Here is a 14,831-nt window from a genome sequence, read left to right on the forward strand (position 1 = left end):
CTGACAGGGATGCCCTTATCTCTCTTTCGTATTCTGCCCAATGACACGACACTTGTCAGCTCACAGACACCTCATATTCTCTCTCTCCCACTCTGGCATGATGGGAAAATAAGTATTTTACAGAGAGGGAGAGAGGGCGAGTAAGGTGAACAGAGGGGACTCTTGGCACTGCTCTGGAAACTCATTTTGTGCTCCATGGACATGCCCTTTAATCAATTACAAATATTTGTAGATGCTGCTGCCTCTCCTCTCTCCCTCCCCCTCTTTCTTTAATGAGTAGGGGCATGTGTACCAAAACGTTTGTGCTTTTTTGATACGATAACATGACAAACGGTCCGTTATTACAATTTGTTCAGTTCTTCTATCAAATGTGTCACACATTTGGAAATCAACTAATGGAAAGGCGTTCCCAAAAACCAGTGGGCATTCGTTTAGATTTTTGCCAGACCTTGAAAGTGGTCTCCTGATGTGGTATCAAATGTTTTTTGTCACATGCTTTGTAAACAACAGGTGTCGACTGACAGCGAAATGCCTACTCCTTTTTCATCCATGCAGAGTTAAAGAAAGTGACACAAGGAATAAATACACAGTGAATAACAATAACATATTGTAGCAGGTTCAAGGGTGTGGGGTTTCCACGTCACCAAGTTCAGTAACAAAACATGCACCAGTAGCACAAATGATGCAAATGAGAAGTTTATTAGGGATTTTTGTACACCAATTACTTCAGTCCACAAGCCGTTCTCGTTGTCCGTTCCGTTCTCCAGGGGTAATCCTAAAACAGCCAATCCGACAATCCAGGTCACAAAGGATAATCTCACAGATATTGTTCTCTCTTCTCCCACTCTTCATAAATCAAGTTTTTCTCTCCATTCTCTGCCCCTTTTTGCAGGCCGCTTCCTCTTATCCGCCAGTGCTCCCTGGCTTAATGATACACAGGCTCACCTTGTTGGGGCAGGAAGGGGAGGACCATCATCAGTGAATTTCATAAAATTAAAGTAGTGAAACAAAAGTTATCCTTCTTAGATTAAACTATACTAATTATATTCACGTCACCAAATCATTCATCAAAACGCACTGTTTTACAATGAAGGTGTACAGTAGTCTTGGGGGTGGAGCCAGCGGGCTGCAAGATATCTCCCCTCAATAACCACTCCCCTCAATAACCAGTCCCCTCACCTCTCCCTGCCGTCTGCCACCATATGTAGAGGGAGTACCAGGAATTGGGCATGGACTCGACAAGGTGTCAAAAGTGTTCCACGTGGACGCTGGCCAATGTTGACTCCAATGCTTCCCACAGTTGTCAAGTAGACTGGATGTCCTTTGGGTGGTGAACAATTCTTGATACACACGGTGAAACTATTGAGTGTGAAAAACTCAGCAGCTTTGCAGTTCTTGACACAAACCTGTGCGCCTGGCACCTACTACCATGGCCCGTTCAAAGGTACTACATCTTTTGTCTTGTCCATTCACCCTCTGAATGGCGCACATACAAAATCCATATCTCAATTGTTTCAAGGCTTAAAAATCCTTCTCTAACCTGTCTCCTTCATCTACGCTGATTTGAAGTGGATTTAACGAGTGACATCAATAAGGGATGATAGCTTTCACCTGGATTCACCTGATCAGTCTCTGTCATGGAACGAGCAGATGTTGCATACACTCAGTGTATAAGCATTGTTGTGGGCTTAATTTCAGATGGTGTTTTTTTTTTCAGGTTTTCACTCTCAAATCACACTTTTGTAATAGAAAAACAACACGAAGTATCGTGATATTTAACTTGGTATCGAAGTCAAAATTCTGGTAGGTGCAGCAGATAGCCTAGCAGTTAGAATCCAGGGTCTGATGGGAGAAATCTGTCGAAGTGAGCTGGCAACAGCAGGGTTGCAGGTGTCAAATGCCAATGTCTGCCGTTGTTCCCATCAAATCAATCAAGCCCATTTATTTTCTAAAGCCCATTTTACAACAGCAGTTGTCACAAAGTGCTATACAGATACCCAGCCTGAAACGTCGAAGAGCAAGCAATGCACAGTGGCTAGGAAAGGGAGAGAGAGAACACAGATGTCTGCGTGAGGGTGATGGTAATGCACTCCGTACGAGCTGCATCCTAAAGATGTGTCATTATTCACAATACACACAAACGAAAACTGGTCAGGAAATGCCCAGGCTGCGTGAGGCCTTGTGGGGGTTTTGACATTAGTCGACTTAGCCCAGCCCAAAGACGAGGACCACTTCATGGGGTTCCTATGGCTGGGTAAAGTGGGTGAAGGCTTTTGAAATTGTGTACTTTTTCATGTTTAACACACACACACACACACACACAAACACCCTCTCATCCGCCTTCTTTCCAATAATAAAGCTTTTGACAACGTAACTACACACTAAGTCAGAGATGGAAGTGATTGTTTCTTTTCTTGTTGAATGTTTTGTCTGGTGATTTTCGATTGACACACACTGTGCCCTGCTTCTCTTCTGTGAGACTGTCACACACATCACGACGCAGTGACTCAACATGCTGTGATTCATCTCCGCATCAAACACACACACACACGCGGCCCCCTGGACTGATTGTCTCAAACAGACACCTGTGTGTGGGTGCATATTTGGCTTTGTATTTGGTTGTAAGGACAAACTGTGCAGCTTCATTGTAAAAGTGACATTGCTGCAGGCTGCTGTGTCCTCCCTGCTTTTTCAAGATTGCATTGCTGTGTGTAGATCCATATCACAACTGAACCGAAAACGAATGGAATGATTGTGTAGGATTTATAAACCTGTCTGGCTTTGTATATTCTGTTATCTCCTTGTATACTATAGAACTGTTAAGATGCTGAGTACAAATAAAGTGAAATGCCCAATTTATACCAGCCCAGCATACATATACAGATAGTCTGTGTGAGTGTGTTTTAGATCATGCTGATGATTTTAGGTTAGCTATACTGTATTGTAGAATGGAAGCACACACACAAGCACATCATCTCTTGCACCACACTTATCTCTCCCTCCCTCTCTCCAGATTTCTCAGAACTTGGGGAAGATGTACAGTGAGATGATATTTGTGCATGGCTTCGTCCACTGTGACCCCCACCCAGGCAACGTGTTGGTGAGGAGGTGTCCCAACACCAAGAAGACTGAGATTGTCTTACTGGACCACGGCCTGTATCAGGTAAGACGAGGGGGGGTGAGTATGTGTGTGTTCGGGTGTATATTTTGTAACAGGATCAGGCCCTCTATCAGGTGAGGCATTTGAGGTTCTAGCCAGGCTGATGGAGGAACCTGGAAAAACAGCATTAATCACATTACACCTAATTTTTACCGGACACCCTGGGTCATCAGTATAGACATACACACGCAAGTAGAGAGTAGCACAGTCATGAACATTCTCACACACACTGACCAGTGGAGGCTCATCAGAGGAGGAAGGGGAGGATCATCCTCAGTGAATTTCATAAAAATTAAAGTAGTGAAACAAAAGTTATCCTTCTTAGATAAAACTATACTAATTATATTCACGTCACCAAATCATTCATCAAAACGCACTGTTTTACAATGGTGTACAGTAGTCTCAACAATACTCTCTGGGACAGCACCATGGTATAGCCAGAGGACAGATATTTTCCGTTCTCTGGGTACATTGAAGTCGATGTAAAACCTAGGAGGCTCATTGTTCTCACCCCCTTCCATAGACTTGCACAGTAATTATGACAACTTCTGGAGGACGTCCTCTAACCAGTCAGAGCTCTTGCAGGATGAACTGACATGTTGTCCACCCAATCAAAGGATCAGAGAATTAATCTAGCACTGAAAGCATAAGCTACAGCTATCTAGCACTGCAGTGCATAAAATGTGGTGAGTAGTTACACAGTTTTGAACAAATGAAATTCTTCAAAAATGGAGGAGAGCGAATGGAGCTAGCTATTTTAGCCTACTTAAACAGGGATATTATGTTAGCTAGTTGGCTATGGCTAACAAATCAAACTTTGTCACATGTGCCAAATACAACATGTGTAGACCTTACTGTGAAATGCATACTTACAAGCCCTTAACCAACAGTGCAATTCAAGAAGGAGTTAAGAAAATACTTACCAAATAAACTAAAGTTAAATATAATAAAAAAGTAACACAATAAAATTACAATAACAAGGCTATATGCAGGGGGTACCGGTACCGAGTCAATGTACATGGTAGTCGAAGTAATTTGTAAGTAATTTGGGGGCGGTTGTCAATGTAAATAGTCCAGTTGCCATTTTATTAATTGTTCAGGAGTCTTATGACTTGGGGGTAGAAGCTATTAAGGAGCCTTTTGGTCCTAGACTTGACGCTCCGTTACCGCTTGCCATACGGTAGCAGAGAAAACAGTCTATGACGTGGGTGACTGGAGTCTCTGACATTGTTTTGGGCTTTCCTCTGACACCGCCAAGTATAAAGGTCCTGGATGGCAGGAAGCTTGGCCCCAGTGATGTACTGGGCCGTGCGCACTACCCTCTGTAGCATCTTTCAGTCCGATGCCGAATAGTAGCCATCAGGAAGCTCTTGATGGTGCAGCTGTAGATCTTTTTGAGGATCTGGGGACCCATGCCAAATCATTTCAGTCTCCTGAGGGGGAAAAGGTGTTGTTGTGCACTCTTAACGACTGTCTTGGTTTGTTTGGACTATGATACTACGTTGGTGATGTGGACACCAAGGAACTTGAAGCTCTCAACCTGCTCCACTACAGCCCCATCGATGAGAATTGGGGCCTGTTTGGCCCACCTTTTCCTGTAGTCCACAATCTGCTCCTTTGTCTTGCTCCCATTGAGGGAGAGGTTGTTGTCCTGGCACCAAACTTCCAGGTCTCTGACCTCCCTATAGGCCGTCTCATTCTTGTATGCACTGTTGCGTTGTCAGCAAACTTAATGATGATGTTGGAGTCGTGTTTGGCCACACAGTTGTGGGTGAACAGGGAGTACAGGAGGTGACTAAGTACACACCCCAACAGATGTGTTGTTGACAGATGTGTTGTTTAGGTGGTATGCAAATTGCAGTGGGTCTAGGGTATCTGGGAGGATGCTGTTGATGTGAGCCATGACCGGCCTTTCAAAGCACTTCATGGCTACAGACGTGAGTGCTACGGGGCGGTAATCATTTAGGCAGGTTACCTTCGCTTCCTTGGGCACCGGGACTATGGTGGTATGCTTGCAACATGTTGGTATTACAGACTCCGTCAGGGAGAGGTTGAAAATGTCAGTGAAGACACTTGCCAGTTGGTCCGCACATGCTTTGAGTACACACGCTGCTTTGTGAATGTTGACCTATTTTAAAGGTCTTGCTCACATCAGTTACCAAGAGCGTCATCACACAGTCGTCCAGAACAGCTGGTGCTCTCATACATGCTTCAGTGTTGCTTGCCTTGAAGCGAGCATAAAGGGCATTAAGCTCATCTGGTAGGCGTGCGTCGCTTGGCAGCTCGCATCTGGGTTTCTATTTCTAGTCCGTAATAGTTTTCAAGCCCTGCCACAGCTGATGAGCATCAGAGCCAGTGTAGTAGGATTTAATCTTAATCCTGTATTGACGCTTTGCATGTTTGATGGTTCGTCTGAGGGCATAGCGGGATTTCTTTTCAGCTTCCGGATTAGTGTCCCGCACCTTGAAAGCGGCAGCTCTAGCCTTTAGCTCGATTTCGGATGTTGCCTGTAATCCATGGCTTCTGGTTGGGATATGTACGTACGGTCACTGGGGACGAAGTCGTCAATACACTTATTGATGAAGCCGATGACTGAGGTGGTATTCTCCTCAATGCCTTACCTCCTTGCTTCATTTGCACATACTGTATACAGATTGTTCTATTGTATTATTGACTGTACATTTGTTTATGTCATGTGTAATACTGTGTTTTGTCGCACTGCTTTGCTTTATTTTGGCAAGGTCACAGTTGTAAATGATAACTTTTTTTCAACTGGCCTACCTGGTTAAATAAAGGTAAAATAAATAAAATCCCGTAACATATTCATCTGTTTTAATGTCCCGTTGGTAGGATAATCTTGATCATAGGTCCTCGGTTTTATTTTCCAATGATTGCACGTTGGCTAACATTGGAAGTCTTCCAAGTCTAGGTAAGCTTTTGGTTTGATTCATTTATTGCCACCAGGGCCCTAGTAGCTATGCTGACTATAACGTTAGCTAATATGGTAACAATGATGTAGGCTGTGTGTAGCAGTTAGCGGTTATGCAATGGAGGTTTGGCTTGGAAAGGTTTTTTCGACCTGGTCAGACAGCTGTTATCTTGTGCAATGTAGTACGAAAGGAAAAGGTGAGAGGATGAGAGGGCGTAGATGCGAGAAGGAATTATGTAATGAATAAAGTTATAATTTTTATGTGGCTGCCATGAGTGAATTGTGTTTTCGGGATAGGGATGTATTCATTCCGCTGATTCTGTTGAAAAACGTTTCTTAAACGGAAGCAAACGGGGATGAATGTACCTGAATTTGTCCAATAGAATCTCTTGTTTGCAACTGTTGTACTAAAGATTACACACTAGATCAGCTAGGTGCTGGCAAGAGTGTGCAAGGCGGCATTGAATGTGTCACTGTCTCACACCTTGATTACGCACATTTGTCTATCGACCGGTTGTAGCAACTTCATGATGGTTATGGGGAAAATTTGAGTATCATGTAGTAAGTAGCCTAAACCTTTCGACATTGAGCTGGATGAATGGAATATGAATGACAGTCATCCTATATGTTGTAATAGAAATAAGGCCGCGCTCACAAAAAAATAAAAATAACATCCTCCCTCATCTTAAACGGCACCAACCGGCACTGACATACATTCACGCTAGAGCAGACTGAAAGCTTTTCAATAAACTGCAAAGATGTGCTTCACCATCAGACAAATCCAGCAGCATGTTTGACAGTCACACACACACACACAGGTGCGCCATGCATACAAATCCCTGGGCCTCTGTCAGCCCAGGATGGTAGATGTAGTGGTTGTAAGTGCAATCATGAAGATCATTTGGTGATGAATATGCTCCTCTGATGCTGGCTTATGAAAGGATGAACAAGAAAGAGAGCGTGAGAGTGAAATAGAAAGAGAGAGAACCCACTCTCCTCCTCTCTTCCTTCCTTTGACCATAATGGAACCAATTTAGCAGTAATGAGTTGAGATCTGAGCCTGGCTTTGGACAGAATGTTAATTCTCAGCTTGTGTGTTATTTCTATTGGGGGCAATTTTTCCATGTTACACGCTGCTTTCATGTTAATGGTGTGTGTGTGTGTTTGTTTGTTTGTTTGTGTGTTAATCATGTGGTAGTCTCAAAGTGCTGCTGTGCTTCATTGGTATGCTAATGAGCAAGTGTTCCTTTGATGGGGATTGGCTGAGCTTTTTACTCTGTAAATACAGCGAGGAGGAGAGCTTGGTTAATGCATCAGGACGCTCTTGTCGTGCGCTTGTACACACATGCACATACACACACATACTCACACATTATCACTTATATATATACACACACTCACACACACACACACGAATAGAGTAATAGCCGCCTTAATGCATCAGAATGATTGTCTTATCTTTCACTCTCTTGCTCGCTCGCGCGTACACAGACACACACTCAGTCATGAATACTTTTAATTTCACAGGTACTGTTTTTAGAGTTGAATTTTAAGTCTCACTGTTTTAGATAGACTCAGTGAGAACTGGACTACTGGTGCATTTTTAAGCCCCTGTACTTTCTTTTCCCTCCAGATCCTGCTGCCAGACTTCCGGCTAAGCTATTGTCGTCTGTGGCAGTCCCTGATTAAGGGGGACCTGAATGGGATCGAGAGGTACAGCCGACGCCTGGGCGCGGGGGACCTCTACCCCCTCTTCGCCTGTGTCCTCACTGCACGCTCCTGGACCTCTGTCAATGCTGGCATCGGCAACACCCCCGTCACACACTCTGAGGTACCCATTCTCACTCGTGCCCACACAGACACACACACACGAGGTGGTGTAGACACACACACAGTCCGAAGCTCTGTACACACGCACATGCTGGCATACACACTCGTCACACTCTGAGGTACTCACACAGTTCACACCATACACACAGAGGTAAACGCATACGCATTTTTTTGTGTATGTGTTTCTGTGTGCGTTCATGCATGCATATGTGTGGGACCGGGACCAAGCAGGAGTGTGTCTATGGGTGGTAGAGTGCCATCTGTGGAGTGATGGGGACTGTTATGCAACACAGGGACGGGTAACACACTAGTATGTACTGCCAGAATAGTACATGCATAATAATTATGATAGCAAAGCTATTTGCTATAATACTGTTTATCAGAACACAACAAACTAGAAGCTCTTTCCCCAGCAGATACCCAACATGTACAATCACAACCTCCAAGGAGAGCACATTTATGACACCACATTGTGTTCTGTTTTGACTCGCTCGCTTGCTCTCTCACACACACCCTCCATCCCCTCTTCCAGTCAGACTACAAGGGGATGTTTGTCAGTAGTCTGCTCTGGTGTAATTAAGTGTAATTATAAAGTCAGGTTGGCAACATACAGCTCTGACACGGGCAGAAAGGGAGCCGCCGGCTCATTAGCATAAGAAAGAGGCGATAAGGACATTGCATTGGAGCCACACGATAATAGGCCCTGTGAAAGGGAGGGGGAGAGGGGAGGAAGAGACCATTTGATGGTGGTTTTTCAGTATGCACATTACAGGGCCTACTGTCTGAAAACGGCATTACTTTTTACAGTTTCAAAACAAGCCTTAGGCACATTACTGCTTGTGCCGCCAACTCAACTCAGATATTTCCCTTGAATCAACACCTTGTGTTAATTACTATTACAGGGCTACAGACTAACATGTTCCCCTGTTGTCACTGGTGCCACTTACTTTTACATATGGCGACACCAAATAATAATCTTATGAAGTAATTTATAAGTATAATAAAGACACTACTGAGGTATTCAAGAATTAAGTTGTTTTATCTAACACGTCCAAGCTGGAATACACAATTCACAATATTTTGATGTGCAACCTAATCCAGTGATTGTCATGAGTTTTGGGTTGTCAATTAGATTATATAGTTGCTATATTTTACTGTCAAAATAGGACTCCAGCTTTTTTATTTTGAAAAGACATGAATTGCGTACATCTTTATGTGCACTAACTAGTATCAGAGGCAAGTTAATTTGGGGTTCAACAGCTGAGGAAGTGAAAACTCAAAGCACATTAACTAGATCGCTAACTCTGAGCATAATACTCACTTCTAGTGTCCATGTATTCATCCAACAGTAAATGTAAAGACCTAAAAAAAAAAAAGTTGGAGTTGTAGGCTACTACCCATGAGACCTATAGACCTCCATATCTCAAAGCTATATGAAATATGTTGGTTGTAAAATAGTTGCTCTTGAGCTGAATATTGAGTGTTGAGAAAAAAATTATACTTCGACAGGAATGAAGGGGCGACGTTTCCAAAGCTTTGTTTTTCCCTCAATTGCATTTTTAAATGTTATACGATTAGACAATTTTTCCCTCGATAGGATGGATGGAGGGGGGGCGAGAGAGTGGCTCGCTCATCACAGCAGCAGGCCCCAGCAAGGGCACAGGGCAGGGCAGACACTTTCATTACAGGAATCATGAGGATAATGCACTTTACTGTTAGACTAAATCATGGTTTTAGCCACCCAAAAAATAGGACGTTTTGAGTGAGGTGACAATGTAGAATGTGCTCTACCTTTATAGGCACTCTTTCCGTTTTTTACGATCCATGACCGTGGCTGTCTAACTGACGACAGCGTCGGAGCAGGTGTCTGCTGATGCCACGTTTTTGTGTGAGCTCAGAATACCGGGCCGGCCCATCTTGGTAGGGAGGGCCTGCCATTGTCCTCTGATCAGCCAAAGGCTCATTAAAGATTAGTATAACAAAGAAATTGGGCAAAAAAAAAAGTCATATCTTAACATGCCCATGTGCCTCTGGCCACGTCACCTTTTTCAATGTTTTATATTTATGTAAAAAAAAATAACATTTTGTGTGTGCAAATTGCGACAAGCCCACCCAACAAAACAATTGTCCAGCCCGTCTGGCATTTGCCAGAATTGTCAGATGGCCAAACCGCCTCTGGTTAAGTTGTCTACATTCTAAATGGGGCAGGAACACTACCACTGTCTGTGTTGTCATAGTTAAAGATCAGTGATGATTTGTGTGGGTAGGAGGAGTTTGAGTGGCAGTTGACTAGAGTGTTGTTTCAAATACAGTTAGAGGTCATTCTATCTCTCACCTCTCTCTATCCCGTCTGTCTCTCTGTCCTGTCTGTCTGGTGCTCTCATTACCATACTGATGAATTCATGCTGTTCACATCAATCTGCAAATGTGCCTGTTGTCTTTAAATTAATACATTTAAGAGGGTGTTTGTTAGCTTTGGGTCACAGTTGGTTTTAGCATCAACTTTGTTTAGCTTTTCAATACCGTATCAGCAAAATATTTAGCCAACAATGTTCTATTATTTTACTGAAAAGCCTTTTTACATTAGCAAATGAATCTGCTAATCCTTATATGTTGACAGAGAGGCATGGGGAAAGTTGGTATATGTTGGCATCTTTTTAAAGATGGTTGACATGACGAGCAAACTTATAAAATACAATCGTAGTGTTAGTCTTTCATAGGGCAATTCGGAGAAACCGATCGTAATGTTGGCGTGCATAGAAAAGAGTCGTGCGTGCATTCAGGTGCGCGCTCCACAATAGACAACCGTTGGCTCATTCTGTACAGAGCAACCCGGGGTATGACGCCATGTCATCTTGTAACTCCACATCAAACATGGTGATCCTAAACGTTGACACGCGTTTTACGATATGGAAATGTGACACGTTTGGACTCACAGGGGTTTGGCTTGTATGACATCAAAGCTGTATTTATTATAACCTGCAGCGTCTCATCTTTCAAAATACATTGAGTCCTCTTAATTTACAGCACTTCCCTCACTCAAGACATCAACAAATGTGCAAAACTTGCCTAATTAAGCAGGAGGGATTGGGGCAACTTCTTGTCGGGTCTCTTGCAGCTTTAAAGCTAATATCCTGCAATTCTACACGTTTTGCCACGAGGCAGAGATAACTTTACAGTTTTAAAGCTTACATTACAGTGCATAAGAAGAAGTATTGCGTTGTAAAATGGATGACTGTTGGAGAAACGTTACTGTAGATACCAATATCCATGTGAGCCTCCCAGACCCATGTTGCCCAAGTTTAAGAACATACATTCTAGATGAATAATATCACATTGTATTAAATTACACCCTCTAAACTTATTCCACAGATACCTTGGCCAACATGTGGTTAATATGTTAGTAATACTCATAAACATATGAAATGTAATATTACAGTACCAATCAACATTTGACACACTTACTCATTCAAGTTATTTAAAAAAAAAACTATTTTCTACATTGTAGAATAACAGTGTAGACATCAAAACTATGAAACAACACATATGGAATCATGTAGTAACCAAAAAAGTGTTAAACAAATCAAAATATATTTAGCCTTGGCCTTGATGACAGCTTTGCATATATATATCATATTTTGATCTGGCAGTACCTTCCTTTGACCTACTTTGAGAACCCCTGGTGTAGCGCACTGTACACTCTGGAGAGAGGAGAGAATAAAAAATATATATATTTCACCTTTATTTAACTAGGCAAGTCAGTTAAGAACAAATTCAGATTTACAATGACAGCCTAGGAACAGCCTTGTTCAGGGGCAGAATGACAGATTTTTATCTTGCCAGCGCGGGGATTTGTTCTCGCAACCTTTCAGTCACTGGCCCAACGCTCTAACCACTAGGCTACCTGCCGCCCCAAGGGAGGAGAGAGATGGGAAGGGATGGAAATGGAAGGGGAGAGGAGGTAAGAATAGAGAATTTGGGGAGAGGAGAGTCATGATGAAGAGGGGAAGGGAAGGATGAGGGAAGAGAGGTCAGCATACCTAGCTGGAGTGTATAGTTGTGCATTTAACGTCAGATCCCATCTGAAAGCGCAACATGTTGAACGTTAGGACATAGTAGTTATTCAGTACTTCAATTGATCCTTCCTAACGGAGAGGGAATAGATAAGAGCTCTGTTATAGCCACTAAATGTGTGTGTGTGTCTCAGTAATAAGCCTGGGTTCAGTGCTGTGGCTTTTCTACCAGGGCTGAGTGGGGCGCATAATTACAGAGGCAGGGAGAAAGGGGCAGAGAGAAAGGGAGGATCGATAATAGGAGAGGTAGGAGAGAAGTGGAGATTGAGGGTGGATAAATGAAAGAGGGAGGAAAAAAAGAGAGGAAGAAATGGGCAAGAGCAGATCGTGAGACTGGACAGGCCCAGCAGTCATAAGGACAGACTCTCTCGATTTGATCTCTCCCTATGGCCCTGGCTCATGTACCCAACTCTGTCTGATTGGCTGTCTTTCCTCATCTGTAAAAGTGAGTTCCAATGCAATGCATTTAGGCTTGGGCGATATATGTTTATACCGTATACCAGGGTATTTCAAAATACAGACGGTAGATTTTCAATACCGTTAATAAATATATATATATATATATATATGCGCATACACACACACACGACCGTTCAAAAGTTTGTTTTTGAAAGAAAACAAACTTTGTCCATTTAAAATAACATCAACATTTCTTTTTTTATTATATGTTTATTATTTTAAAAAATAAAAAAAGACAGCAACATTGACATTCATTGTACTGTTGAATGTACTGGCCAATTTAGAAGACAAAACTTAACTCACCCATACACAAAATAAAACTAAATCCTATTAGGTGGTACATGTATAAGAAGACAGCATATAGCCAGCATATAGCCAGTGTTGTTAAGTCAAAAATAAATATTGAGTGGAGTACAGCACAGAGTAGCAGCAGATCGTCAACCCAGTTATGTAGCGGGACTAGACCATTTATCCAGTATCGGCTGACATATTTTGTAAAACATTGGACTTCTATTGGAGGTATTGTATCGAATCGTTTCCATATGTATTACATTCCCTAAATCCCGTAACCACATTCCAAAGGTAGGTACAGTCTCCAATTTCCAAAATTGCAATATGAGCCTTTTCGCTAATAGAGTACAAAGAGAGACAGCCTTCCCTTCCTGGTTATTCCCATCAACTGTACCAAACAGAGCGATCAATGGGTCTGGGGCTATAACTCTATTGAAGGCTTTAGATAAGTAATGGGAAAAATGAGAGCCCAGTAAGCATGTAACTTAGGACATGTCCAGAATAAGTGGGTCAATGTCCCCTCATCCTGATTGCACCTCTCACACAGTGGTAAGGTGTCCGGAATATGTTATGCAGTTTCACTTTTGAGTAATGTAACCTGTGTATCACCTTAAACTGTACAAAGTTTTGTCTGGCATTCCCTGAACGGTGGTTTATATTCCTGAAAGCCTCTACCCAGTCCTCATCTGAGCTTTCTGAACCAAGTTCTTGTTCCCAAGCCCTTTTAATAGTGTCTGTGGATACCTCTATATGGGCCTGTAGCACATCATACAGTCTAGAGACCGACCCTTTTGAATGGGGTTTGACAAGGATCAGGCTATCTAATTACGTAGGATTATTTGGCTTAATGCCATACTGTGGGAAATGTGTCCTTAAGAAATTCCTGATTTGGAGGTATCTGAAAAAATGTGTTGTTGGCATGTTAAATTTACCCTGTAATATTTTAAATGAAGCTAACTGACCATCAATGTATAAGTTACCAATTGTTGTGAGCCCCTTCTCCTTCCACTGTGAAAACACCATATCATCCAATGCAGGGTGGATAGCATGATTCAAGCAAATTGGGCTGTCTATGTAAACAGTGGGTATGTTAAGAAAATACCTCATCTGTTTCCAGATCCTAAGCGTATGACAAATGACTGGATTAGAGTCATAAGTGGCTTTTTTCACATATGCTGGACTATTACCAAGTGCAGGGAGTGAGGAACGTTGACAGGAGGCCTGCTCAATCAAAAGCCATGAAGGCATATCATTCTGTCGCATCCCAGGTAAACTTTCCCTCCAGAAAGACACACTGTTCAGATTAGCTGCCCAATAATAGAGTTTATAGTGAGGAAGGCCAAAGCCCCCCTCTCTTGTACTTGCACAAATGCTTATTTGAAATTCTGGCTGCCTTGTTATCCCATAAAAATTTAATTACTATTGAATCCAGTTTCTTAAAATAGCTTTGTGGTATGAAATTGGGTAGACATTGGAAGAGGTAAAGAAACCTGGGTAGGACAACCATTTTAATAGCGTTTATACGACCAACCAAGGAGAGGCAGAGTTTTCCAAAAATCTATATTTTGTTTAAGCTGATAATTGTTCATGTTCCTATTCGCTTTCAATAGCTGATCAAGTTCTCTTGTCACAACAATTCCAAGGCTTGTGAACTTGTCCATCACTGTTCTAAATGGGGTAGATTGCAGAAATTGCATATCCACAGGCCGTGATATTGGCATCAATTTGCTTTGCTGCCAGTTCATCTTGTAGCCAGAGCAGGAGCCGAATATATTTTTCAAGTTAAGTAAAGGGGGAATAGAAGTTTTAAGCTTGGAAAAAAACAAAAGAACACCGTCTGCATATAGGGACATTTTGTGCTGCATGTCTTTTATTTTAACCGGAGCTATATTGGCACATGCACGAATGAGAGTAGCAAGGGGTTCCATGGCTATAGCGAAGAGAGCAGGCGAAATAGGGCACCCCTGTCGGCAGCCCTTGAACAGGCGAAATAGGGCACCCCTGTCGGCAGCCCTTGAACAGGCTTTCCAAATCCGAAATGATCCTGAACAGATATGAAAAACTTCCACTCAATCTGATCAAATGCCTT

At 42.5% G+C, this 14,831-nt stretch overlaps 1 protein-coding gene across 2 annotated transcripts in view; it reads left to right on the forward strand.

The window, feature by feature from the left end:
* The window catches only part of LOC139374952 (aarF domain containing kinase 1), a 161,190-nt gene that overhangs the window by 121,773 nt on the left and 24,586 nt on the right, over positions 1-14,831 (forward strand). For both annotated transcript variants that reach the window (XM_071116226.1, XM_071116225.1), the window contains exons 8-9: positions 3,014-3,163; positions 7,723-7,920. In XM_071116226.1, the coding sequence (XP_070972327.1) occupies positions 3,014-3,163; positions 7,723-7,920 (348 nt within the window). The remainder of the gene's footprint in view (positions 1-3,013; positions 3,164-7,722; positions 7,921-14,831) is intronic.

This window comes from Oncorhynchus clarkii, chromosome 19 (genome assembly GCF_045791955.1).
Source record: "Oncorhynchus clarkii lewisi isolate Uvic-CL-2024 chromosome 19, UVic_Ocla_1.0, whole genome shotgun sequence".
Lineage (NCBI taxonomy): Eukaryota > Metazoa > Chordata > Actinopteri > Salmoniformes > Salmonidae > Oncorhynchus > Oncorhynchus clarkii.